General features: G+C 36.1%; 1 protein-coding gene across 2 annotated transcripts; it reads right to left on the bottom strand.

Moving 5' to 3' along the window:
• Positions 1-455: 455 nt before the first annotated feature.
• Positions 456-26,098, bottom strand: dennd3a (DENN/MADD domain containing 3a). Of its 2 annotated transcripts, none has more exons than XM_055225411.1 (30): positions 25,950-26,098; positions 22,122-22,226; positions 21,754-21,900; positions 21,031-21,163; positions 20,832-20,947; positions 20,322-20,440; positions 20,126-20,237; positions 19,929-20,048; positions 19,067-19,165; positions 18,852-18,971; positions 17,465-17,580; positions 16,682-16,837; positions 16,508-16,604; positions 15,613-15,716; positions 14,651-14,859; positions 13,873-14,032; positions 13,277-13,433; positions 12,487-12,709; positions 10,918-10,997; positions 10,602-10,781; positions 10,344-10,514; positions 8,726-8,855; positions 8,349-8,456; positions 6,420-6,517; positions 3,680-3,834; positions 2,541-2,607; positions 2,326-2,398; positions 2,119-2,237; positions 1,885-2,022; positions 456-1,217 (listed from the first exon to the last, which is right to left on the bottom strand). In XM_055225411.1, exons 2-30 carry the CDS (start codon positions 22,200-22,202, stop codon positions 1,023-1,025), a joined length of 3,783 nt encoding a protein of 1,260 aa, XP_055081386.1. In that variant the 5' UTR covers positions 22,203-22,226; positions 25,950-26,098; the 3' UTR covers positions 456-1,022. The 2 variants fall into 2 exon arrangements, with proteins under 2 accessions (XP_055081386.1, XP_033830933.1); XM_033975042.2 differs by having other exon boundaries at positions 484-1,217; positions 22,122-22,214; positions 25,950-26,092.

Below are 26,098 nucleotides of genomic sequence, written 5' to 3'. Positions count from 1 at the left end.
CAATTAAAATCTGGCTTTTGCAAGTTATTAGTTCTTAACCTAACCACTGCCCTTGTCTGGTGAAGGCTGGATCAAATGGCAAATAATAAGAACATTTTAGAAGAAAATTCCCAACAAATAGCCTAGGTATAGCCCCCAAAACTTTAAATTTAATTGGAATATAAGAAGCAGTTACATTAATTGTATATGAAACTTCTTTAATACACTATTATGCATAAATTAACCTTAAAACGATGGTAGGCTATTCATAATTGTAATGAATATGAGAAGCTTTAGTAAACCAATAAAACCAAATTTAAATCAATTTTGTACATACATTTTATCAGGTTATAATACATATAAACACCTCCAGTTCTTACAGTGATTGAATTCAGTCAAATATGAACTTAAGAGTAAAACGTGTATAACTTTAAAATCAAATGTTACAATAAACGTGAAACATAATAGATAATATTAAAGCTAAAAGGTTTACAAATATACAATGAGTTATGTCTAAAATAATAAAATATGACAAGATACAGTAGAAAAAGTTTCATATATGTAATTTCATGTGCAAAGTATTTTTCAGTCTTTCCAGTTTGTGTAATGGGAGTTTTGTATGTAGTGTCCACCCAAAACAATGACAGACAGAGATACAAAGGCTATAATAAAACAAGCAATTTATGTTTTCATGCACTTACTGTTTAACACTGTTTGAATACAAAAACTTGCATGAAAAGTATATGAACTGGTATGTTCAGCAAAGTAAATATGTTTTGTCATACTTGCTTTGGACTTGTCCGTACAGTCTTTTATTATTGGGAACTTACTATCGATTTACTTCCTCAGCAGGTGGAGCAGGCTCTGTTGGAGATTTTGTTGTAAACAGATCTTTGTTCTTCACATGACCATCACATGGATCCTTCATTCACATTGGAGTAAACCTCAAACATTATTCAACATTTCACTGTTATCCAGTTTTTTGTTTCTCAAGCCCAAGGATTATAAAGTCTAGAAAATCCGTGGATTAAAAAAAAGCAGTTTTACTCCACTTTCCATATTGCAATTTTTCCGTCCTGTTTGGCTGCTCCACTGAGCACATAGCGGTCCTCAGCGGAGCACAGTCCAGTCACTTTGTCTGTGTGTCCATGTAGCTCCTTCAGCAGTTGGTGGCGCTCTGCATCCAGGATATAAATCTTTCCTTTGGTTGAACTACGGCCCAGGCCTCCAATCCATACCTAGATTTAAAAAGATAATTAAAGCTTGTATCTGGTAATAACGTAGTTGGATAATTATTTTACATTTTGGTCATCACAAACTTTAATCCCAAGTTTAAAGGGCCTATAATATGCTATTTTCTGGTCTATGCTATAATTTTGTTTCCTCATCAAAAACAAACCAGTTGTGTTTTGTTTCATTCACACATGTTTAAAACATAAATCCTGCATATTTAGTATTTAGTATCATATTTAGAGTTCTCCTGAAACAGGAAACAACCTGTTCCACCTTGTGATGTCATGGGGTAGTACAGGAAGTTCTCCACTGTGTTTTTAAACTCCATACACCTTCACTAGAGTTATTTGGATGATTTCAGCCCTGGAATTGCCAATCTCTACTGAACAAACGGTAAAAGGAGCTGTTAACTTGAAATCTACAGATTCATGACATCACAAGGTGGAACAGGGCATTTTGAGCTTTGGAGATGTAAACAGACTAATGATAAAAACGTGAATGAAACAAAACACAACTCCAGGTATTTTTTTGAGGAGGTAACATTATAACATGGCTTAAAGCTCACAGCAATCTATTTTGTGTAATATAGGACCTTTAACCATGTTCTGTATATTCCGTTTGTATTGTACTGCAAGCATTTTATATCACAAATAAAGAAAATCGCTAATCTACCTGGTTTTTGACTTTGATTATACAGTGGCACCCGATGCAGTCTGGAAGCAGAACTCTGTGAAACGGTCTGCTTGTGTCCTTCATGTGCCAAATGGAGATCTCCCCAGAGTCGGCACAAATGCTCCACATCTCCTCAATCTAAAACACCATGTATATACTGGTTAGGCACAGTTCATTTTCAGTTTATCAGACTTTAAACAATTATAAAAATATAGAAACAAAGACCAAGTGCACCTCAGGTAGAAGCAGGATTGAGCTGAAACTAGCCAGTGATCCTTTTTGCTGTTCAGGTAAATGCAGACGATGTTTTATATTGCCGCTCCTAAAGACCTCCATTACACAGTCCCTCGAGCCTGAGAGGAAAGACAATATACTGTTAAGTTTATGTATGTTTTAAGTTTTTTTTCTTAATTTTTTAAAATAAAAAAGTATGGTACTTACAGCACCAGAGTGTCCCATTGTAACTGGTTACATATTGTAAACGATCACAACTCAGGCGAAAGTGCTTTTTTGCCTTAATTAATAAAAAAGAGAATAAGAAATGAATTGCAACAAGTAATGTTCATTGTTAAAAATAAATAATTTCTACATTACACACATTGCAGAATAAATGATTAACTTAGTCCTTCACCATACATAATGATGTAAAAACATACTTCTAGAGTTGCAATGTCCCACAACATAACAGTTCCCTCGGCACTGCAGGAGTATGCCACCTTCTGGCTGAAAAGTAGACAGTTTTTTTTAAAGTGTGTAATTTTATAGAATATAATTTATAAATATATAACTAAATAATCAACAAAGACATTATATTATATATATATAATATAATATTATATTATATTTAATGTTCAAACTGATAAACTTAGTTTTTATTCAAATATTCACTCATTTTCAATTTGATGCCTGCAACACAGTCCAGTAAAGTTGGGGCAGGCGCATGTTTACTACTGTGTTACATCACATTTCCTTTTAACAACAATCAAGTGTTTGGGAACTGAGGACACTAATAGTTCAAGCTTTGCAGGAGGAATCCTTTCCCATTCTTGCTGAATGTACAATTTCAGTTGCTCAGCAGTCCGGGGTCTCCGTTGTTGTATTTTGCGCTTCATAATGTGACACATATTTTCAATGGGAGACAGGTCTGGACTGCAGACAGACCAGTCTAGTACCCGCACTCTTTTACTATGAAGCCACGCTGTTGTAACACATACAGAATGTGGCTTGGTATTGTCTGGCTGAAATAAGCAGGGACGTCCATATATATATATATAATATATATATAATATATATATAATATATATATATATATATATATATATATATATATATATATATATATATATATATATATATATATATATATATATATATATATATAATATATATATATATATAATATATATATAATATATATATAATATATATATATATAATATATATATATATATATATTCAGACTATGGAGAAGGAAATGTGAGGTGATGATTATTTTTTGTATGAATTATGTCAATGATTAAAAGTCTCCACTGTTTATTTTCAGAACATTAATAATGAACACATTTTAAAATGTGTTTTTAATAAGACAAAATAAATTGAATAAAAACAACAACAAACAACTATATAATAACAATATAAGGGAAAAATTGTGACACATTTTTGGCACCCCAGCACAAGTATATTGTCTTATTTGTACATACATATTTGGGAGACGTCGTGTTTTTTTGTAGACACAAAATACAATACCAAATAAAGTTTTGTGTATTTCTATATATTGCTGTCACTGTCATCTCACCTGTATTTATCAGTGTCCAGAGCAAGCCCGGTGACCTCCGCGCGGTGCTCGGTCAGCTGCCGGTTACAAACCATCGACACTAAACTGATGATGTAGATCACAGAGTCCTCTGAGCCCATCCACACCTGGTCTCTGTCCACTCCCAGCATGCAGTTCTATAAGGAAAAGACACTGCTTTACTACAGAACACAGTTTTTCAAAGGAATACATCTGACTGAGTGCATTTGCAGATTATGAATTTTGAGCGGCTATATGATTTTAGTCAAGCTGAGGTTTGTTTGTTTTTCTTGGAATGTTCAGTAGTATGGCATTAAATTCATCTACCTCTCCGGAGACAAGTGGTGATGACACAAGATTAAGTTACATGTCAAATCTGTCTGAGAGGCAATTACACTCACATTAAGAGTTTACTATCACTTTCTAATAAATAAAAGTGAGAATGCCACAATAAGTTTAATGCTATACAATGGAACATGCGTGGAAAGCAAGAAAAGTTACAATGCACCTTTTAAGTTGTGTAGTGTTAGATATGTTACAGGCAAAGTTGATAATCTAATCATTCTGTAGAATGTCTAGTGTTTTAAGGCAAAGTAGGAAATACATGCTTTATTATCTACTTTGCCTAACGGATTCTTAAGAATATCTAGGCGTTCTGTACTTTACCTCGGCAAAGTGTGACAGACCTTAATTTTATTTTATTTTTTGTTGGATTGGCAGTACAGTTTTTGTTTTGCTTTTTTGCTTTGAGACATTTTTCAGGTGAAATTTGACATTTGCAAGAGTTTCAGTTTTTCTGAAAAAAAAAAAAAAAAAAAAAAAAAATGCGCCCAGCAAAATGCAGTTTTACATTCAAAACTGATCAACTGCCAAAAAGCAAATTTTACCATCAACACTCTCAAGCTTGGTCATGTGTTTTCCTGTGCTCTTTCATTCATTTGACAGTGCAGCGCAGTGACCACCTTAATGCTGCTCTGTGACACAGAATCACTGGTTTAGTGCAGTCGGCGATAGGGGTTCACACTGCACAGTTACACATATGAAAACTGAAAGAGCTATGCTTTTTGTCTAAAAACATTTTTGTTAAGAAATGTACATATTACTGGATTACCACACACTGGATTTTACGGTATTTTATCCAAATACCTACACTGACAAAAATGGAGAGATGTCAAAATAGCATCAAAACCACTTTAGTGGTCTCATCAAGCCTAAATGTAACCTACCCGGTATACTCATAAAACTTCTTTGTAGGCCTATTATGTCCAATAGGTCAGATTTTGTTCTATTATTACATATTACTTGTATCTCGGACATTGTCTTTGGCTATAGTCCATTGACAAAATTAAACAAATGCATGAAAACACTGATAAAAATTCAGTAATGGGATAGTGAAATATAGGCTAAATTTACCAGAAACATACCATCAACAACGAGTAAGACATAATAGTGAATAAGAAAGAGCAAGCTGATTTAACAGTTTACTTTGCCTAAAGGTCATTAGGCAGTCTATAGACTACCTAGGCAAAGAAGAGAATATTGATAATTTCCTACTTCGCCTGGCCATTTCAGATAACCTACTTTGCTTGTAACATATATGAGAAATCATTCATGTTATATTCCAAAATCTATGACATTATTTTAAAATAACAATACTTTGTAATACTAACATGTTCCACTAGGGAGTAGCATTACTCAACATACAGACAGTGCAGTTAGTCTCCACATCAGCTCTGAATGAATTCCTGCCTTACTTTTACCTTAATTTAAACTACAACTACTCCATTGTGTACATCTGACACCATGGTTCAACAACTAAAAAATCAAAATATTTATTGGCCCAGTGATAAACACTGGTCAGGCTTACGTTTGAAAATCCTCTCCCATACCTTAGAGTACGTTAACGTACTTCATGTGACTGTGACTGCACGCTTGTGGTCAGCCAATTTCCAAATACTTTCAACTTTTTAACACAAAACTTCAATATGACAAAATGATGAAAGCTTGGTACAGTTGTGTTGATTCAAGAGTAGAAGAAAAACTTTGAAATGTCCTCCGTTCAAAAACATGTGGTTCAAAGCTTTGCAGATAGACATTGCAATGTTTACTCAAATCAACAGAAGAGAAAAATGTAAGGAGAATAGCTTTATCTGTATCTGATGTTGAAGGCATGTGAGTTATTACTAAAGTTGATAAGAATTCATCAAAATACAGTAAATAGAGGGCCTTAATATGAATTTACAGTAGTCTATATATTAGAGACTTGGTATTGCAGTTAAGATATATGTTCTGTGCTTCATACATGATGAACAGAATATCAAACAAAAACACATTTTTATTACTTTATGAAATGTAAAGCATTATACAGTGTTTGTAACTGCTGTGACACGTATGAAAAAAATATAACTATATTCTATTCTTTAATTATTAGAAAGACTAGTTCAGACAAACAGTGTTTATGCCAATCCCAAATCTTCATGGTAAATGGCAAAGGTTGTATTTGGTAATGTGTAATGGATTTTAAAATAATTCGATATCTCATAATTGAAACATATAAAAGGCTTGTCATATACTGGAACACATCACTGTCACTGTTTTCAGTTTGCTATAGTATTAAGTTAAATTCTAACAAATGAACTTTTGACTTAACTATTTTCCACATACTTCTAATCTGTTTTACTGTGCACTGTACCATTTTTCCTCTGTCATGTGTAAGCCTGTATGTAGATGTGCATGTTTTTACCAGCCTGGCAGTCCCGACTTGACAAGTGTGAGTGAGGGACCAGGTGGAAGCATCGAAAACCATCACCTTCCCCCCGCTCACAGACACCCACAGCTGCCCTGGAAACACATATCACATATATACAAATAAATTTCACTTCACCACAGTACCAGATCATGAGGAAAAAGGGAACTAGAGTAATTTTTTACTTTCAGCAAGGAGAGTAGTGCCTCTCTGCTTGGAAAATCCAACTCAATGTGATTTTATTTTATAACACAGACCATTACTTAAAATTAATGGTTTGTGCTTTTTTAGGTTAAAATTGAAACTACATCACAATTCTTGATAAAAAGTGCATTTTGAAGATAATTTTTTCATCCATATCTACGTTTTAGAGGAAACTACTTGTACTCAATGGTTTTACTAAATTCTAGATGAGTTGAAGTGAAAAGTCGTATTACATTAGAAGTAAAAGTCATAAATGACGGTGAGAACATGTTCGTCACTTCCACTGCACAATCTCTCTTAAACAATTTACATTCAGCCTATTAGTCTTGAAAACTTTGTGTTACAAAAGTTATGATCATCCAGGGGAATATTTAAGCTGAAAAACCCACCCAGCTCAAACTAACGGCTTTCCACTAACGGTTACAATTCTATTTTCAAACCACTCTCAGAAAAAGAAACATCCTGTGATTCATTCAGGGCCATAGAGCGACGTGGAGGAGAGAGAGAGGGGGAGAGAGAAGGAGCGAGGAAAAAGAGAGAGGGGAGAGTAGGACTACACTGGCTGCTGTCCAGAAATTCAATTCAGTGACCTATATTCAGAGCAAATAGAGGGAGGTGGTGAATACTGAGGTCTGTCCTTTTCAAAACAGAAATCACAGAAGACTTGAGCCCGTCTCCACCCCCGTTCGAGGTCTGCCTCCAGCCGTGTGTAAGTGCACCCAGATGTCTGTCCACTAAAGACCAAAGCTTTGTAGTTTTAAAGGAGGCTCATCCTCCGTGTTCATGTGCAAAATGACACTTCACCGTCAGGAGGAGTGTCATTTCCTGCCAAGTTTTTAAGAGAATAAGATCTAAAAGTCCAAGCTATTTAGCCAACCAAGAAGATAATAATACCAGCTAAAAATGCATTGTATGTACCAGCTAATCGTGCATGATAGTATTAGAATTATTATAAATGAAATGGCCAATATCTGTCAACGTACGCAAAAGAATAAAAGAATAAATAAAAACATAATTGTTATTTTTAAAACATTCTATAAATCTGCGTGATGTAAAACTCAATAAACCAATTTGATGTACTCACACAAGTCTGGTAACATAATGTTCCTCTTGAAGTATATAGTTATATTGTTTACCGTTATTCATTATTTTGAGTTCTGATGACCTTAAGACATCTAATCCCCTTCCTTACAGAAAATGTCCTCACTAATATTCCAGTAAAGAGCTCTGAGGAGGAAGTTTGTATAAATGAGTTGTAAGCAGTTTAGTGACGGAGTGGTGACAACAAACCAAAGGTCATTTTGTCAGAAATTGTTACGTCAGTGTGATGGAAAAATGGGTAGCTAATCACAATACTACTACTACTACTTTCTATTTCATAAAAGTTTAATAATCATTTTGGTTGAATCACTTGCTAGAGCAAACAATACATACAACTTAACATTTTGTTTTTTAGGTCTTGAAAATAAATCAAGATCTACAATTAAATACTCCAGTGTTTGGGTCATAATAATGAGCAGGGATTAATCTAAACGTAACAATGAAGCCTCAACTGTAACAGATCAAAACAGAAGATTACAACCTCTTCATCTAAAACTTACCGCTTACTTAGCACTTGTAAAGCAAAGAACACTCCAACAACCACAAGACTCCACCTATATAACATCAGCGGTACCAGTTCCAGAGTTTGGGAACCATCAGTGATAGTATTGGCTTGTTTACCTGGAGTGTAGAGGAGGACATCCACAGTGTGAGGGGCCGTCAGCTCCAGCGAAGGGTTAATCTTGTGTTTTAGTGTCTCTGCAGTCGTCGTGGGAACCATCATGGGCACTGGGACACAAACAATTATTTAACCTCAGTTAGGTGGAGAAAGGCACATTGCATGGTCAGCTGCACACCAAAAACAATAACATACTGGTTGGACTAGCTAAAAATGAATCGCAAATTTACCAAACGTTCAACCCAAACTTTACTCCATGGAATATTTCAAAGCCAAAACTTGACTACACCCGGACTTGACTGGACAAAACTGAACACATTTTGAATGCCAATACTTTAAGAACACAATGTATGTCAAGAATATACAAATAAATACCAACCTTCCATTCTTATACGATCGAAATGAGCCAGTTTGGACGCTGCAAAGATGGCTTTACTGTTCTGAAGACTCCCCACAACAGCGTCCATTAACAAAGCATTGGTCAGAGCCTGCTGCATGTACTGAGGGTCCTGGGAGTAAACACAAAATATGGTATTTTAAATAATGAAATAGGGCCAGAGGATGATTTTACATTTTACATTTATAATCATTGCCCAAACTGTGCAACTAAATTGAAAACACCTCGCCAGAGTGGTTCTTAGTTAAAGGTCCTATATTACACAAAACTGACTCGTGTGAACTTTACGCCATGTTATAATGTTGTTACCTCATCAAAAACTTACCTGGAGTTGTGTTTTGTTTTATTCTCACATGTTTTATTCTGCATTATGAGTCTGTCTACATCTCCAAAGCTCAAAATGCTCGGTTCCACCTTGTGATGTCATGAAGCAAGTAGTTAACAGCCCCTTTTACCTTTAGTTCAGTACGATTGGCACTTTCAGGGCTGTGTATGGAGGTTGCATTACACCACGACAACACGAGGTAGAACACAGTGTTTTCTGTTTGAGATAAGAACTCAGTCTAAATATACAGAATGAAACAAAACACAACTCCAGGTATGTTTGTGATAAGGAAACAACATTATAACATAGATATGAAAACAGCGTGATATGTGCCCTTTAAATCACACATACAAAGGAAATTAGTTCATAGAATAATATATGGCAATTCTCCAAATGCCTTTAACACAGAGTTCAGTGCTTTGATTACACATGGATAAAAACTAATGGTCAATAGTGAATTATTAAAATGCAGAAAGTATAGGCAAAGAGTAAATCTGCTTGCAAAGTGAAAGTTATTTAAAATCCCTGGGTTTCACAAAGGGCTCTGTGTGAGCTCATGTTGGAGGTTTTGTGGAAAAGCAGCCACACCCACAGAGGTCACAGAGACACAGAGACCAGCACAGATTCAAGAGGAGTGTTACCAGAACTCACATATGAGTCTCTGTAGACCAGATCATAATCTTGTATTGAACTGAAACTGGGCCTAAATGTGTATATTTAATCTCTGTTAATTTTAATAAATTTACATACTAGACTTTTGTGATTACAAGGAACTAAACCGCTTGCGTATTTTTCTTTTTATTGGGGATTATTAAGAGCAATTACTTATTAACAGAGGAACTGTTTTAGATCTATTATATTGGTTGGCTATTTTTATTTCTAGTCTGTGGCATATCTGTAACACAAATAACTGGGAATTGGAATCACACAGTGGATCTCCACTCAGTCATTGTTTTATGGCAGGATTTGAACCACCAACCGCTGGATCATTGGACAAACGCTCTGTGTCACACAGTGTGTATTTTGTCTAATAATAAGGTAAAGCTATAATTTCTATAAGTAACAAAGCATCAAATTTAAGAAGTGAAATCTTCAAGTCAAAATGTAATGGCTCATTACTGTTAAAATAACAATACCCTGTTCACAGGTATTTTATAAAACAAGACGTACAGCTCTAAAATGCAAATGATTATTGTTATTAGAATGACACAGACTTATTGGAAAAAATTCGTTAAAGAAATCTCACACTTAAAAATATTTTGCATGTAAAATGACCTTATGCTGATCAGCCATGATGCGTCCAGCCCACATTTCTTTCACCATCAGATTCCACAGCTCTGTTTCAGTTTTCAGATTGGCCTCGAATGCCTCTTTTCTCCCTCGAACTCTAAGCTTCAAACTGGGAATTCTCAACAGCAAGATCGGAGCAGAGGACACTTTCACCTCCTGGAAAAGTGTAAACAAATATACTTTAAACCTAAAACCTTGTCAAACTATTATAGCTTACCTCTAAGGAGATAAATATTATCTTACCTCTACGTCTCTGTACTGGGCCACCTCCACATATCCAGGACGTCCATCAGTCAGCAGGAACAAGCGCCTTTGGGTCATAGCAATTTTTCCCACTCCTCGACTTGTCTTTACTGAAGAGGAAAGCTTAAAAACACATTCAGAAGGCTCAATGTGCTCCAACACTGACGCAGGGAGGGTAACCTGAAATGAAAATTATGTTGATAAGTTAAGCAGTACAATATTAGCAAGAGTATGCTTGGATTATGTTGTTTATCATCTAAGGGTGTAACTTTTCTAAAACAAACAAAACATTTTAAATATCCATGTTCATACAGACCTCTTGTGCTTCAGCCTCGGTCTCCTTCCAGATGGTATAAAACACTCTGAACAAGTCGGGACTGACTTGCTTCTGGTGTCCTAATGGAAAACAACATAGGGAAATGCATGTTTATATATATTTACCTGAACTCAGGCAAACATTTTATGTAGGGTGACCAGATTTTCAAAATTCAACACTGGGAATCATCCAGGTTGGGGTGTTTGGTTTGAAAAAAAATAAATATGAAAAGAGCGTGTAACATTGTCCATTCTCAACTCACTTGTGGGGAGTCAATCATAATCTGAGGGACTTCTGTCGGTGCATCTTTTTGCCTTATGCTCATTTTCAAGCGTGCTTTTCTGTATTTTAATTAAACAAATGACAATATATTTCCCTCTTTACTGTTGGCAGGGATCAGATTGGTCAAAAATAGAACCTGGGACATTTCTTGTGTAAAACTGGGACAAATGAATGGTTTTGGATAAATCTGCTGGGGCAGGGGACACAGGGCTCAAAACTGGGACTGTCCCGGGTAAATAGGGTCGTTTGGTCACCCGATTTTCTGTAATGGCTTAAAAGGTTACTATACTTCTTCTACATTCAAGAACAGTCTCAGTTCCCATGATTGACCAGTGCTTCCTTAAACGTGGCTTGGAAGGAAAGGTAAGATGAGATTAGATACATTCTTATCTACTTCTGTCCAAATGGAAACGCTAAGTAGCAGATTCATACCATATTAACAGCTTTTAACAGTTCTGTCCTATTTCTCAACATTACCAACAGTTTATCTACTACCAACTTTCTTTCTTAACCGAACATTCACCACATAACCACATTTCCTTTGTTTGATATGATATTTGCTTATGTATTCTTGTTTTGTTATGATCTGAGATTGCAGGAATGTGGTCAGGTCAGTTAGGCACTAAATCTGGAAGACACTTTGAACACACCGAAGAAAGCACGTCACTAGCTAAACCTGAGTCACTATTAGAGGTGAACCCAAGTGGAAGTAGTATACTGAGATTTCAAAATAAAATAAGTGAAGTAGAAAAAAAAATACAAAAACAACAAAATAGTACTTGAGTAAACATATAGCAGTTTGTAAGAATATCTAAAAGACCCAGTATATATAATTTCTCTCTCACTGGGACCATTATAATTTTGTCTGGGATGTTCCACAGTATAGCACTTTTCTATCACCTTTTTCTAACTTCTACGTGGAGATAAGCAGTTGCCATTTTTGAGCATTAAAAACATGAATATATACAAGAAAGCTTCCATACTGCGGGACATTCCAGGCAAGGCAATCGCAGCTTTACGGAGACAAGGCTAGCCATATTGTTGGATAAAGTCGATGAAAAATGTATACAGAAGGTCTATTTGAATTACATTGGTTGCTTTCTACTAAACACTAAAACATATTTTCCTGGTTAGCAGCTTCTATTTATACAGCTTTGGTTACACCACAGAGACCCTTTAAGACAGAGTGAGGTAATAATTAACCCAAAATATAAATGATTGCCAGGAAAAAGGAACAAGGCACCCCCACATTAGAGTGTAGTGGAACTTTACATAGCCATTTCTTACCCACTGTCAGGGCGTCAAACAGCCGCTGAATAGTTCCCTGGTCTTTGACGATGCCAGATTCTTGGACACACTTCACAAACTCTTCCAGGTGCATGTATGTTTTGGGCAGTTTGAACCGTTTGACCGTCCGATCTTCATAACTTTTACCGTTTTCAGCACGCTCTCGCTCCTGGTCGCGCTTCAAACGGCTGATGAGTCGCTTTATTTCAGGCCGTTTTTCCATCTGTGAAGAAAGTTAAATTGTTGATTTCAAAGGGAAAATACAGTTTTTCACCATGGTCAGTTCAGTAGTTAGTTGTATTTGTAGTAGTTGATAAGAGTTAAAAATATAACCTAGAAATGTTAATGTCAAATTCTGTTGTTTTCTGTTTTGTTTTGGCGTAATAGGAGCAACTTTAGAATATAAAACATGCAAATGACAGGTTAATTGACAAAGAAGTGCTTTGTAATTCATTTCACTGTGTTTTTAGCTTACAATTTAAACCATACCACATTTGCTATTGGCCAATATTAGCACTTAAAACTTCATATGTTTGGGCCTACCATCTGACTAAATAAAATACACATATTGGTTTATTTGTACTTTGAACAAATTGATATAATGACTTCAGTGTGTGTAAATGTTACTTATTAACAATATTAAAGATATGAACGTGGATTGAAAGTCTCTTGCTTCCTCCTGAAGATACAGTATAGCCACATGTTGTTTGAGCTCAGTCCTGCTCCTTGTATTAACTTCAGGGTTCAATACTAAAATCAATAGAGATTGCAGTATAAATATTTGACTAACCAGCATGCGCTCGCTTTCAGGCAGTGAGTTGACCAGAACCTTGACCATCTGAGAGGGAAAGATGTCTGCGTCTGTTTTATAAAGACTCTGGAAATCCTCTAGAGCTTCAAGAGGTCGATTGGACACAGTGTTCACCAGACCACGCAGATAGTGATACCTGGACACAGACACATTTTATCAAACCAGTTGAAATTTTAAGGAAAAGTCAGACATATAATAATAATAATGATGATGATGAACTATGATATCAGAAGATCCAGTTTGAACTTTTTTTCTGCAATTTTTAGAAGACGATCATAGACAAGAAACACTACAAAAGTGTTTGTGTTTATATAGTCAACTCAATTAGAGGTCAGTCTAATGATCTAATTTCCCATATTCTTGCTTTTTAGGATTGTTGTTTGGTTTTAACCCAGTCTAGTCCATAAACGGGTTTGACTGGGTCCTGTTCTAGTACTGATTTAATCCTGCTCCGATCAAATTTTTGTTTCTGGTTTACGATGAATAGAATTTTTTCACTTCACCTGTCAGGGGGGATGATATATGTCTGTATATGTATGTAGACAGTATTTATTTTATAACAGATGCTTCTTTACCTGGCGAGCAGTGCAGCCTCTTCAGGTGGAGTTGTGTCAATAGCCCTCTTCAGCGCATCCACCATGTTGAGATAATACTTTTGGACATAATGATATGCCAGCGGAGGGGGGAAATCTGGGAGCTGGAAAATTTTGACCGTCTTGTTCTGAAATGTTAATCCTGAAAAAGCAGCATAAATAGCAGTCACACTGTCTTTTACACTACACTTAATACATTATGCCTACTGCATTAATACATTAACCGTGCAACAACCTGTAATAACATGTATCTACACTGTAATTAGAATTAGCATGCGTTTAGAGGGCTAGAGTTACATGTCATTACAAGTTATCACACTAAGCATTATCAACAACAGGTGCAATGTAAAACAACTCAGTCCTCAAGTTGCTTATATTAAAATAATGGCAACATTTTAATTTAGGAACCACTTATTAATCACTAGTTAAGTGGAAATTGGCATGTTATCTGGTGGTTATTCAGGTATTAGGTCATGTTTATTTTAAAGCCCTTATTAATATATATTAAAATGACATTTAAGATAACTTCCAATAACAAACATATGGAGCCAATCATATGAATAGGAATACTAAGCAAGGATAATATACATATTTAATGGCTAAATAGATCAATTCAGTCATAATAATAAGTTATTTGTAAACACTAACAAATATCTAATTAACTACTTAGTATATCTGTTTTCCTGCTAGTTAATATGTGCTCCCTAAAATAAAGTGTCACCAACATAATAATTTGGATAGATTTTTGCCTTCTTCTGACCTATATCTGGAGTCATTTTTCTGAGTGAGGTAGGTCTGCTGGGGATGAGGACAGTGAGAGTGTCTGCTGCGTGCTGTTGCAGGTTGGGCATACTAGCTCCCAGTTTCTTGCTCAGTCTGTGGTCGGGGCTGGTGTAGCTGCTGTAGCCACTGCGGGACAGTTCGGACATCGGGGGGCGCCGTGAGGGGGTCTCAGTCATGGCACGATTTCTGTAAAAGGTCACATTGTTGACTTCGGGCTGAAAGCTGGGACAATGGTAACTTACACAGAGGCTGAAGTCACTAACAGCAACAGCAACTGTAGCAGGCTAATAATACTTTTAATTACAACTTGTTAACAATAGTTCTTTCTTTAGCATATAACTATTTATGAATTTAAGAATAATTTTAATGTCTAAAGTAGGACTAACAAGTTGCTAAAGAGCTCCGGATTGTGACGTCACATCTAAAAGAATTTTAAATGAGTTTAATGTTAAACCAATGGAGATTTTAAGATGGTAAATCTATTTTCTGCACAACTGCCACAAACATGGCAACTTTTTGACATCTACACTACACTATTTCTAAACAAGAGCTACCCCAAAGGAGTACAACTCTCAAACTGTGAATCAGCAAATCAGCATGACTCCCACCTAAAGTAGGATGTATCACATTTTGAGACAGTGATCTACAGGATATGGGTGGGGCACTTACTTGACAAAGTCTAATCACAATGGCAAGAAATAAGATTGGAAAAAAAGGAATACTTCATTACCCCAGTTGTATTTTTGTACATTGTAAAGTTTTCTATGTTGTATGGGAAAGGATCCTTATGGCTTTGATTTCATATCGTAGAAAGTATGTGACCAATATTAGTGAACTCAATCATCTAAGTAAGACCCTGGTAAAGATAAACCTGTTCTTTTTACTGTCTCTCTGTTGCCCAGTTACAGCTGTCCGTCAGGTGTAACCATGGAGACTCACCTGTGGGCATGGTTACGCATGTTCTGCTCCATTCGACTGTAGGTGTCCCTCTTCCTGTTCAGCCTGTCCCGCAAGAATGAATGGAAGATATGTGTTTCTAAGACCTGAGCACACAAAGGGGTTTATTGTGACGGGGCTCTCCAGGGACCTTGACGGACAAATGAACCTTATCTAACCTTTTCAATGCTGCTTATGAGATAATTTAGCATATTATTTCTTTCTTTCCCTCTTTGTTTTTATTAAAAAAACAACAGTATAGAAAAAAATATTAATAACAAAAAATAAATCCAAAAATAAATTCAATATGTGAATAATAATAAATAATTATACATTTATAAAATAATAACAATAATAATAATAATAATGGATAATAGAGAAAAACATCCATCTCTTAATTAAGAGCTTCCTTTGAAGTCTCAAGGAATATGTGATTTTGCCCCATCTGACAAATCTCTCTCACTTTAATGATAATACACTTAAATGCAGCAGTCAATTCTAAAATTCTTAAGAGGAATTTTCTACCATTTCCTCCAAAATCATCTGGAGTGACCCTAAAATGGCGAGCTGTATTTGAAATGCTGCACTGAGGACTGTAAAAACATCACCCAAAAAGACTAATTTTTGAACACGGCAAGAATATGTGTTCTGTTAACTGTTCTCCAACAGTTATCAGGATTTATTCATTTTGGTTATGTCTGGTGTCTTGTAACTCTTTCCATTTAGGTCCAAATTAAGCCGAAATGTGCTGAATGCAGCTGGATACACGACAATGCAAAACATGCAACTGTTTCACGTTGCTAAAGAGAATTGGGACACTCCTTCGCTTTCTCATGCACATGAAAAATGAAGGGGAAACGCTAAGACAAAGGGCTAAAGGACTGGGCCTAAGCATTACCTTCTTGTAAAATAGTTGGTCTGGTGGTTCACGGGTCCTAAGAAATTCTTCACTGTTGAAAACTCTGTGTTCATGATTGAGGAAGTCCTGGACACCCCTAATGAAGTTACAAAAAAGCCAAAGTTATAACTTTTACTTTATGTTAATTTCAGAAATTCCACAAAAAGTTCATACTTGAAAATGTTGACCACCAGCTCAAGAGCAATGTTTTGGATTTGTGTGTTGAGTCGCCTCAGCCAGTCTCTGCGCTGGGTCCTTATTACGTTCACGTCTGTCCCTGATCCAAGATGGCACAGCTCCAAATCATAATGAATCTGCAGACTCTCCGCTCTTGACACAAAACAAGCAATTACAAGACATACTTTTCTAACTGACTGCAATCAATCAATATAGTTTTATTAAATAATATGGATTGAAGATATTTAATTATAGTTCTACCTTGATCCTATGCTCATAAACAAAATAATTCACAATAAATACCAATGTGATGTTTAAAATAGATTAAATGTAACTTTTCTGATGGAGTCTGGCACGTTTTTGTTTTTTTTTTATCTCAGAATTTGCATTTTTTCTCGATTACAGATGTTTTCATTGTTCAAAACTACTCTCCACAAGTTGTATCTGTAACTTGTCCTGGTAGCATCGCCTGCTTATTGCTTATTATCCATGTAGATAGACAAGTTTAAGGCCATACTGTGAAACATTGCATGAAAAGCGATAACATTTCCATGGAGACAAGCAGATAGTGGACCCTCCAACAGAAAAACGTATATAGTGCACCTAACAAAAAAGTTACTGTGCCTTATGTACTTTAACTACCATGCTTTGAACACATTTAATTTTAGGTCTGCTTTGACGCTTGACTCACAAACCTAATCAGTCCCAGTATATATAAGGCTAAATAATAAACCTGTGTGTAATGCTTTAAATTAGATCAAGAAAAACACATTAAAATACCTTGAAATAAAGCTTTCAGCAGCGTGCAAAGGGATAGCTGGGAGTTCAATGCTGTCAGACCATGATGACTGAATAATGCCCTCATCGACATTCACCAAGATGAGGTCCTCCGTCTCCTGTTTGCAAGAAAGGACAAAGACAGCCATTTTATCTGTCGGGTTAAACACTGTGCATTGTGTACAGTTAGAAGTGATAAATACAGCTACTGTTTCAAATGATCCCTTAACACAATTACTTAAACATACAGTCATTAATGAATGTTGCATAAGGCTTAGGATAAAGAGTGAAATCAAAAGGCTATTGTTACATTTAAAAGTACACATAATTATACACACAATCGTTCATTCTCAAGAACAGTAATGGCTAATTAGGAAGCTGAAAGCATTTAGGATTTTATGGCATTTGAAGCCTAGTCCTGCTTATTGTACAACATAGTAGAACCAATTTAACAGTGTTTCACATATAAAAAAAGATAATGGTGCCCCTCAAAAATAGCAAAAATAGTTCTGCAATCTATAAACCTAAAAGGAAGTTAAAGATAATACAAAGACAAAAGAAAGTTAAATTTAATTGCTGACAGATGTTTAAGTCTCACAGAATTTTTGAGAGAAAAAATGGCTTCAATTGGAATAAAAAGAAATAAAAATACCAATTAACCTAGCTGACATGAGGACTAGTGGTGAAATTATAAAGGTTTATTATGTTTTAACAGTTTAAAAAAAAAAATTTTTCTGCTTCCTTTGTTTTGCAAGAAGAGCTCTTATGTGGCACAGACATATTGTGTTACACTGACTGCATACCAACACCCCTTCACTAAATGTCAGAACATTATACAGCATCTCTGTTGGCCTGTCCAACTTTGTTTTAGCCTTTTGTGCAAACTGGGGCGCAGTCAAACAATAACAATGGTGGTGCAAAATACGTAAATCAGAGCTTTAAAAAATATGTTAAACACGCATACAAAAGATCAGGAAATATTTAGCACATTAAAGGGCCACTATATAACTTTTCTGGGTAAGGGTACGCCACCTGTTTTGCCCATGGAGAGGTTAGTACTTTACCTAATCCATCTCCCATTTTTTTTATTGCTCAAACATATGTTCAAAAGCAGCATTCTTACTGTAAGCAGGCTTGCCTCTCCACAGATCTGACTTCTAACCTGACCTGATTGTGTCACCTGCTATATCCATGGATATCAATTATTTCAATACCATACTTTGAAACATTCCAGGCACAGCAACACCATCTCCATAGACACTTGCAAATTGAAGACTCCCATCAGAAAAGTTACAGAGTGTACTAAAGGTACACTATGTAACTTTTATAGAACTTTCCAATGTCAATATATCCTTTGTGGTTTGTGGTTTTATGTCAATAGGAAACTCACTGCAGCCACTTCTTCAAAATGACTGATGTGACAGCCCATGAGAAAAGCAGTAGGAGCCATGAGGAAGTCCAGCATTCCTCGGGCCAGTACCGGGACATAAGGTTGCTGCCAGGACAGGGGCTAAGAGAGGACACAAACAAATTAAACAACACATTTAAAAACATTACATAGACTTTGATGTAAATGTGATCTAAGTAAATGTACTATTGGCTGACCTGCAGATAAAGAAGTAAACTTTCAGCCACTAGAGTTAATCTGGACCAGTCAGATGAGAAGAAAACCATCCTCTGTTCTTGGAGGAGGCAGGAGAGGATCTAAACAAAGAGGGTGAACAAAATTAGTTTTTTGTTTTAATAGCTTTATTAAACAGGATAAATAACAACAAAGGACATTCTACGTAAGTTTTGACTCTTGATAAAAACTTCTTCATGTAATGTAGGAAGTTATTTTGCATGTACTATTGTGCATTGATCTTTTAAAATATGTCAACTTCTATATGTTGCTTTTCCTCTTTTTTTAAAATCAACTGTCTGGCTGCGTATATGGATCTATAATTTAGGACAAAAAAATGTGGACATAGACTATACATGGCTTATATGTGTGTAATCCTTCAGTCATTCAGGTATGTTCCAAAGCAAAAGAGAATTCAATTATGTCAATTCAAAAAAGGTTTTAGAGCGGAGAAACAAAACAGCCACTCCATAAGAGAATGTGCCAATGCCAATCTGCTGTAAATCTCCATCTCAAAGCCATTAACCACTCCTTTGAAGATAGTGAGGTATAGGTCTTAGCCAAAGAAAAGAAATGGTTTGAGAGGGGATTTAAAGAGGCAATTTTTGTTAGGAAAGAAAATCCATCTTTGAACAGGAATGGGGGCCTTAGACATCATTTATCTACAAAGGAAACGATAGTAATAGTCAGTATGCTAATAGGTGTGAGAGCATCCATTAGGGGCCTGAATGATTATGCAAAATATTAAATGTAATTTAATGTAATGTGTAATGTCATCCCATTGTTTTCTATATTTATTAAGTAACAAAAACAGTTAGGATTATATGCTAATATGTGCTCAATTACCTGCAGTAGAGTGGCATGAGAAAAACAAAGGAAAGGAAGATGGAGGTCAAGGTCTATAACGGGACTGTCCTGATCCTCTCTGGACGGAAGGACCACTAGGAGAGGTTGAAGGTTGAATGACTGAAACCACAAACATGCTCATGAATAAAAAGTGACAAAGTTGTATTCAAAAAAGCCAAGAAAATGTAGATCTTTACCACATGGAGTTGTCCTGGAGGTGGCAACGGGACTAATGATAATTTGGCAGAAAACTCTTTGATTTTCTCTTCAAAATCTGACTGTCGGGCAGGCCGCAACTGGACTAAAAGACTGAATGACAAAGCATTTTAGTGAAGAAGCTTGTGTAAAGATAAAATGTGAAAAAAGACTAAAATGTGTTACTATGAGTCTTACCATGACAAACAGTCCCTCAGAGCGTTGTAATAGGGGAATTTAGAGATGATACAGATCGCAAAGGGGGTGAAAAGGCGACATTTAGACACATTCCACCTGTGGCCATTTTCCTGACAAGCCTATGAAAAAAAATATAATGAATAATGTAAAAATATATATACCGGTATATATAGTTGCTCATTATTTGTAAAAGGGGCTGTACCAAATATTTTTCATGTAAAGTGTAAAGTAAAGTGCCCAAGTAAAGACATTGTAAAAGCAACTCTTGGGATCAAAATAAATGCTGGTGTGCTGTTAGCATAGTTGTTAGGATTGGCATGAACATAAAAGTCAAAAGTGAGGAATAACTTTGGACTGCTGCAAACAGTTTAAAATGAACAAGCTCCATTTTTCACATTTTTAACATAGTCAAAATCAGGTTCAGTGCCTTTAACCAAGATTCCTATTGATATTAGTAAAAGGTAATATAAAGAATGTAATTATTCCATTAAGATTTAAATGAATATTAACCTGTACAGCCCTGTAGTACTGAACCACAACTCCATGGGTTCGGTTTCCAAACAAGTCAGTAAAAATCAGGAAGTGGTAAGTTTCTTCTTTTTGTTCACTGGCCAATTGAAGACCACCTAATTCAAACACAGCAGAATATAATAATATAATTTTTGTATAGATTTATGCAGTATTATGATGGGAATAGTGGTCATTTTACCTGGGAAACAAAGCTGGGGCAAAGCAATGAGATCGAGGTCTTTGGGAACGCTGATGTCCTCTGTTACTGAGGAAACTTCAGCCCGATTTGAAGATTCTCCATTGGACACAGTTTCAGTTCGTTCCCGTCTTTTCTATAATGTAAATTAAATCCACTTTATTTATATATCACATTTTATAATCAAAAACACAATACAAACACAAAAGCCAGAAATTAAAATCAAGTTTTAGTTCACTCTACTAGTTTCAATTTGAAATACAAAATAAATACAACACAATAAAATGTGTGCAAGAAACAATAATCCAGGGACATATGTGTGTCTAGGGTATAGCCTGTCAAATAAAGAGAGATTTCTGGGCCTTTCTCAACAGACTAACTAACTAACTCAGAAGATCTGGCACAGTTCACACAGTCTGGGTGGAACTGATGCAAAAGTATGGTTAGTCATGATTTTGAATTTTGTCCAACATGCAGCAAACAGATCCTAACTGTCTGATCTTAGCCACCGTGTAGGGACATGTCAAAGGTTGACTCCCGCAAATAATCAGGAGCAGAGTTGTGGAGTCTGGTAAGCAATAAGATTCTGAAATGTATTCTGTGCTCAACGACTCATGTACAAGTACATAATTCCTTTGCAAATGGTGATGGTGAGTTTTTACATTAACATCAGTATCACACAAAGTCCACCCTCATTATTAAAATTGTGTTTTAAAGTTAAATTACCTTCTTAATGAAACTCTTTCGTCTTTGCACGCGACTGAACGCCGGCTGACTGGAATTTGTCTCCTTGGACACAAATGGAGGGGCATGAACCTGCAACACTTCAGCTTCAAGAGAGGGGAACTCATTGGACTTACTCTGCTGAACAATCTGAAACCAAAACAAGCTTGTGTTAAAACTGTTTTATTATGGAAGTGTCCTCAGACAGTGTGGGGCAATGATCATTGAATAAGTATGTGATTGCTGAAGTGTGGTTGATTGCAACAGCTGATAGTAAATGAGTGACTGTAGTGAACCAAGTTAGGAAAGCAAAGCCAAAAAATAATCTGTTCCATAGTATTGAAATATAAAGTTGTGAGTTAAGTTTGTACCTGGTAAATGTCCCGGAGTTTATCACTGGAGACTCCTACCACCACACAGGCCTCCAGGAGTCCAGACGGGAGCTCCGCCATCACACAACCTGCCTGTAACAAATACTGCATCTCATAAATATTTACACATTTATAGCTTGATATAGGGCTGGGCTTGCCTGGAAAATCTCTCTGTATTTTTTATATAGATTGATATCAGTCTGGTCCCCATGTCCTCATCTAAAGCCCAGACGTGTTCAAACATGATTGTGCAGTCAGATTTGTTTTTTTCAGTGACACATGTGAAACAAATGAGTTTATTCGTCACCTATGATTTACAAATAATCAAATTTATTTCACATCAGATTAACAGAGTTTAGTGCTTCGCTCACTGATTCTGTAGAATTCCGTGATGTTTTTCAGTCCCCTGTGATAAGTTTTTTCCTTTATGCCCATCGCTGATTGGCTAATCCACCAGTCAATCACGGCCACATTAAAACGGGGAGATTCACCAGTGACCAGACGCACATCTTTGTGTATTCTGGATCTCAGGCAAGGGCTGAGCGATATGCTGATAAAAATCAAATCGTGAACTCATTCCCGTGATGATCAGATTTTTTGGTCGTGATTCGCTAATATTTTTTTGAATGCAGCTTTATGCTCAACACTTTTTCCCACTCACTCCTCACTGATCAACCTCAACAAAGCAAGGATTAAGCAATGATTGAGATATTCATTTTTTGCCATATTGACAGCCTTATCTTGGTACAAACCTTATTATAAGAACTACAACAAAAACAGGTTAAGTGTATTTATAAAGCACCTTTCACACACTAAAACTCACAAGGCGCTTAAATACAATGTGAAATGTGAGTGAATTGTGAAATGAAATGTGTGTGAGTAACAATAATCCAGGGACATATCTGTGTCTAGGGTATAGCCTGTCAAATAAAGAGAGGTTTCTGGCACTTTCTGAATAAACTAACTAACTCAGCAGATCTGCCACGGTTCACACAGTCTCGGTGGAACTGATGCAAAAGTATGGTTAGTCATGATTTTGAATTTTGTCCAATATGAGGCAAACAAATCCTGACTGTCTCATCTTAGCCACCGTGTAGGGGCATGTCAAAGGTTGACTCCCTCAGAGTTGTGGAGAGGTAAGTTTGGTAAGCAGTAACATTCTGAAATGTATTCTGTGCTCAGTGATTCATGTACAAGTACATAATTCGCGTAACTGCAAACAAGCCATACTACAGGAAAAGTGAGGTCATAAACTACACTCAGTCCACTCTTTCTCAATTGGTTCCATATAAATAATCTTAGAATGCGTTCACTTGACCTAGTTGGGTCCTGGTTTGAGCCATGTTTAGGCCTGATGCAGACTTGGTTTGGTTCAGTTCTAGATCTGACTTTGTCCAGGTCAGTCCCGTGTTCAGTCCCAGTTTTGACGTGGTCTGTTTATAAGTTTGAACATACCCTAAATTAACAACTTGATCATCACAATGTGACAAGTTTGATTGCTGAGTCTCACTGACATTAAAATGTTCATGGTGGTCTAACACAGTAGCACAAAAGACTATTAATATGCTGCAGAACATTCCTCTTTTTGACCTGCTTTGTTTGCTTTATATAGAAACTTTTGCTTTAGTGCTGATTTAGGCAAATTTTATACCAGTGAAGTAGATAATGTAGTCAAAAATGTATGGTGATTAATACCACCGAGAACTATGCTTCATTGGTGCATAAAAACAACAGTTACTGCATCCTGTCTACCAGAACTTTATTTGGCTGAACAGTAAGTCATCAAAGTAACAGTAAGCATACAGGAAATGAGGACCAGCACAGTATTAGCTCGTAAAACTGATGTGCTCACGACACAGGTAGTGCACCAGTGAGTAACAGCCCACATCAGTGCAGTCATCTCATGGTAGATATTAAAGGCACTGTCTGAGCTCCTGTCTCTACCCCTCATTTATGTATCTGGTAGACCCCGTGGGAGAGGAAATTTGTCACTCTGCATGGGGGCTATGGATCCTGGACAGTCATTCTCAATTGATGGTCCAAGAGCCAAAATTGGGAAACATTTTTCAATTGAGGGGCCACAGTAATCCAGGTGCACACCGGAGCCACTGTAACCCTCTATAACCCAAAAGTAGGCCACAGATACAGATGAATCATTCTTTATACACACATAAATGTTAAAAAAGAATAATAAAAGACATGTGGTCACAGCTTGATGCAATCCTATATTCACTATAGTCACAAAAACACCATTATAATGAATTCAAAGTGGTCAGCACGGTGGGTTGTAACTGCTACTTTCATTATTCAACATAAACCTTTCTGATAACAGCTATCAGATAGAAAATTAAACCGATATTGTCAGTAATAAATCTGTATCTAAAATGACTGACTCAAAATCTGACTAATGTATGTATTTATATTAGTGCTTCAGGTCAAAACAAGGGAAAAAAAACAAAACTATTTTCATTCATACTTAATCCTACCTTTTCCGTCTTTTGCCTCCCTTTGTTGCATTTTGTTGACCTATTTCTTAACTAGTAACTCACCATTACAAGTCTACAGCGTTTTCTGGTGGCTCATCGTCCTCCCTGCTGTGCAATAAACTTAAAAAAGACACAAAGTACTCCATTCCCCTAAAACTCTCCTATTTTTTCAAGCTTTTCCTGAGCTGCTTATTAACTAAACTACTACACTTTGCCATGGGTGCATTGCAGTGCTAGTTGTGAAAGTCTGTTTTCAGTAAGACTCACACACCTAACTGAATACAGACGATCTCCCCTCTATGTAATACAGGTCTATACACTGTTGATTAAAGCTATGTAATGACTTCAGTTCTGATTAGAAGAACACACTACACTAGGACTATTGCAAATATTAATGAATGATAATGAATAACATTGACATCTGACAGATTTCCATCAGCAAAAACATTTCCCAATCAAATCGCTATGTTTAACTGTAGCAAAAAATTAAAAAGTCAGACTTGTGTTCCTGTGTTGTAGCCTTGGTTTGATCTGTGTTCAGTTCTGATTGTGACACAGCTATAAACATAAGGACAATTCTTCTTGACTATGTGTACTGAACCAAAGTTAATATATCATTTCATCATTCATTTCAATATTCAGCATAACATTATCCCAAAGTACTGATGACCAGTCCATGTGAGTCAAAGCACACCGCACAGGGACTGAGCAAAACATGGTACTATCATTGAGGAGCTTTAAAACAAGTCTGACTTCATAGCTTTAACAAAGGAAACCTGCTTTTGATAAACGCACAAACTATTTGAAGAAGCTGTCTCTGACTTGACAACAGAAAACACATGTGGCAAAAGAATGAGTTACATAATAGACGTGGTTAAGGCGCTGAAAAGGGATATTGCACATTTTTCTCCTAATATTTTGAGACATGGTTCTGCAATAAATGAAAATATGACAATTTTACACTAAGGGACAATTTAGTCTACAACAGAACAGAATAGCCTGTGTTTACCTATGTTTCTCTGTAAGTAATAGATCAGTTTAAAGATTTTCATAAACAGTTTGAATTGTCTCTGTTAGTAAACACACTCTGATGTGACTTGCCAGTAATTCAGTTTCATTATGTGTAAAGAGAATAAACGTGCGTGCCACTGTGGAGATATGAAACTGGCTGTGGTTTCTAGCACTTGCTGGCAACAACTAGTATAAAAGTGATAGGCCTAATTTTAGAAAGCAAAAAGAAAGCATAGTAATTAGTGTTAGACCAACGTGGAGTAAGAGCAAGAGCAGTTATGAACGATCAACTGCGACTGTTGACATTACAAAGTTCAAATTTAACACTCACCTGGTTTTACTGAACCATCTCTACAAAACAGAGGAAATAAGCTGTCACCGGCTCCTGGTGAAAATATGTGATCCTTTAAAATGAAGAAAGCTACAAACGTTTGTGTTCATCCAACTTGAAGTGCGAAGTGATTCAGTGTAACAGACTGG

Source organism: Periophthalmus magnuspinnatus, chromosome 11 (assembly GCF_009829125.3).
Source record: "Periophthalmus magnuspinnatus isolate fPerMag1 chromosome 11, fPerMag1.2.pri, whole genome shotgun sequence".
Lineage (NCBI taxonomy): Eukaryota > Metazoa > Chordata > Actinopteri > Gobiiformes > Gobiidae > Periophthalmus > Periophthalmus magnuspinnatus.
This window is presented reverse-complemented; position numbering and strand designations above follow the sequence as displayed.

What these genes read in the sequence shown, in the direction of transcription:
- dennd3a (XM_055225411.1), bottom strand. Translation starts at nt 22,202, where the DNA reads ATGGCGGAGCTCCCGTCTGGACTCCTGGAGGCCTGTGTGGTGGTAGGA. An exon ending in AGTACTACAGGGCTGTACAG is followed by an intron (nt 20,441 to 20,831) that starts GTTAATATTCAT and finishes TTTTTTTCATAG; the next exon opens with GCTTGTCAGGAAAATGGCCA. An exon ending in CTGAAAGCGAGCGCATGCTG is followed by an intron (nt 12,710 to 13,276) that starts GTTAGTCAAATA and finishes CTTTCTTCACAG; the next exon opens with ATGGAAAAACGGCCTGAAAT.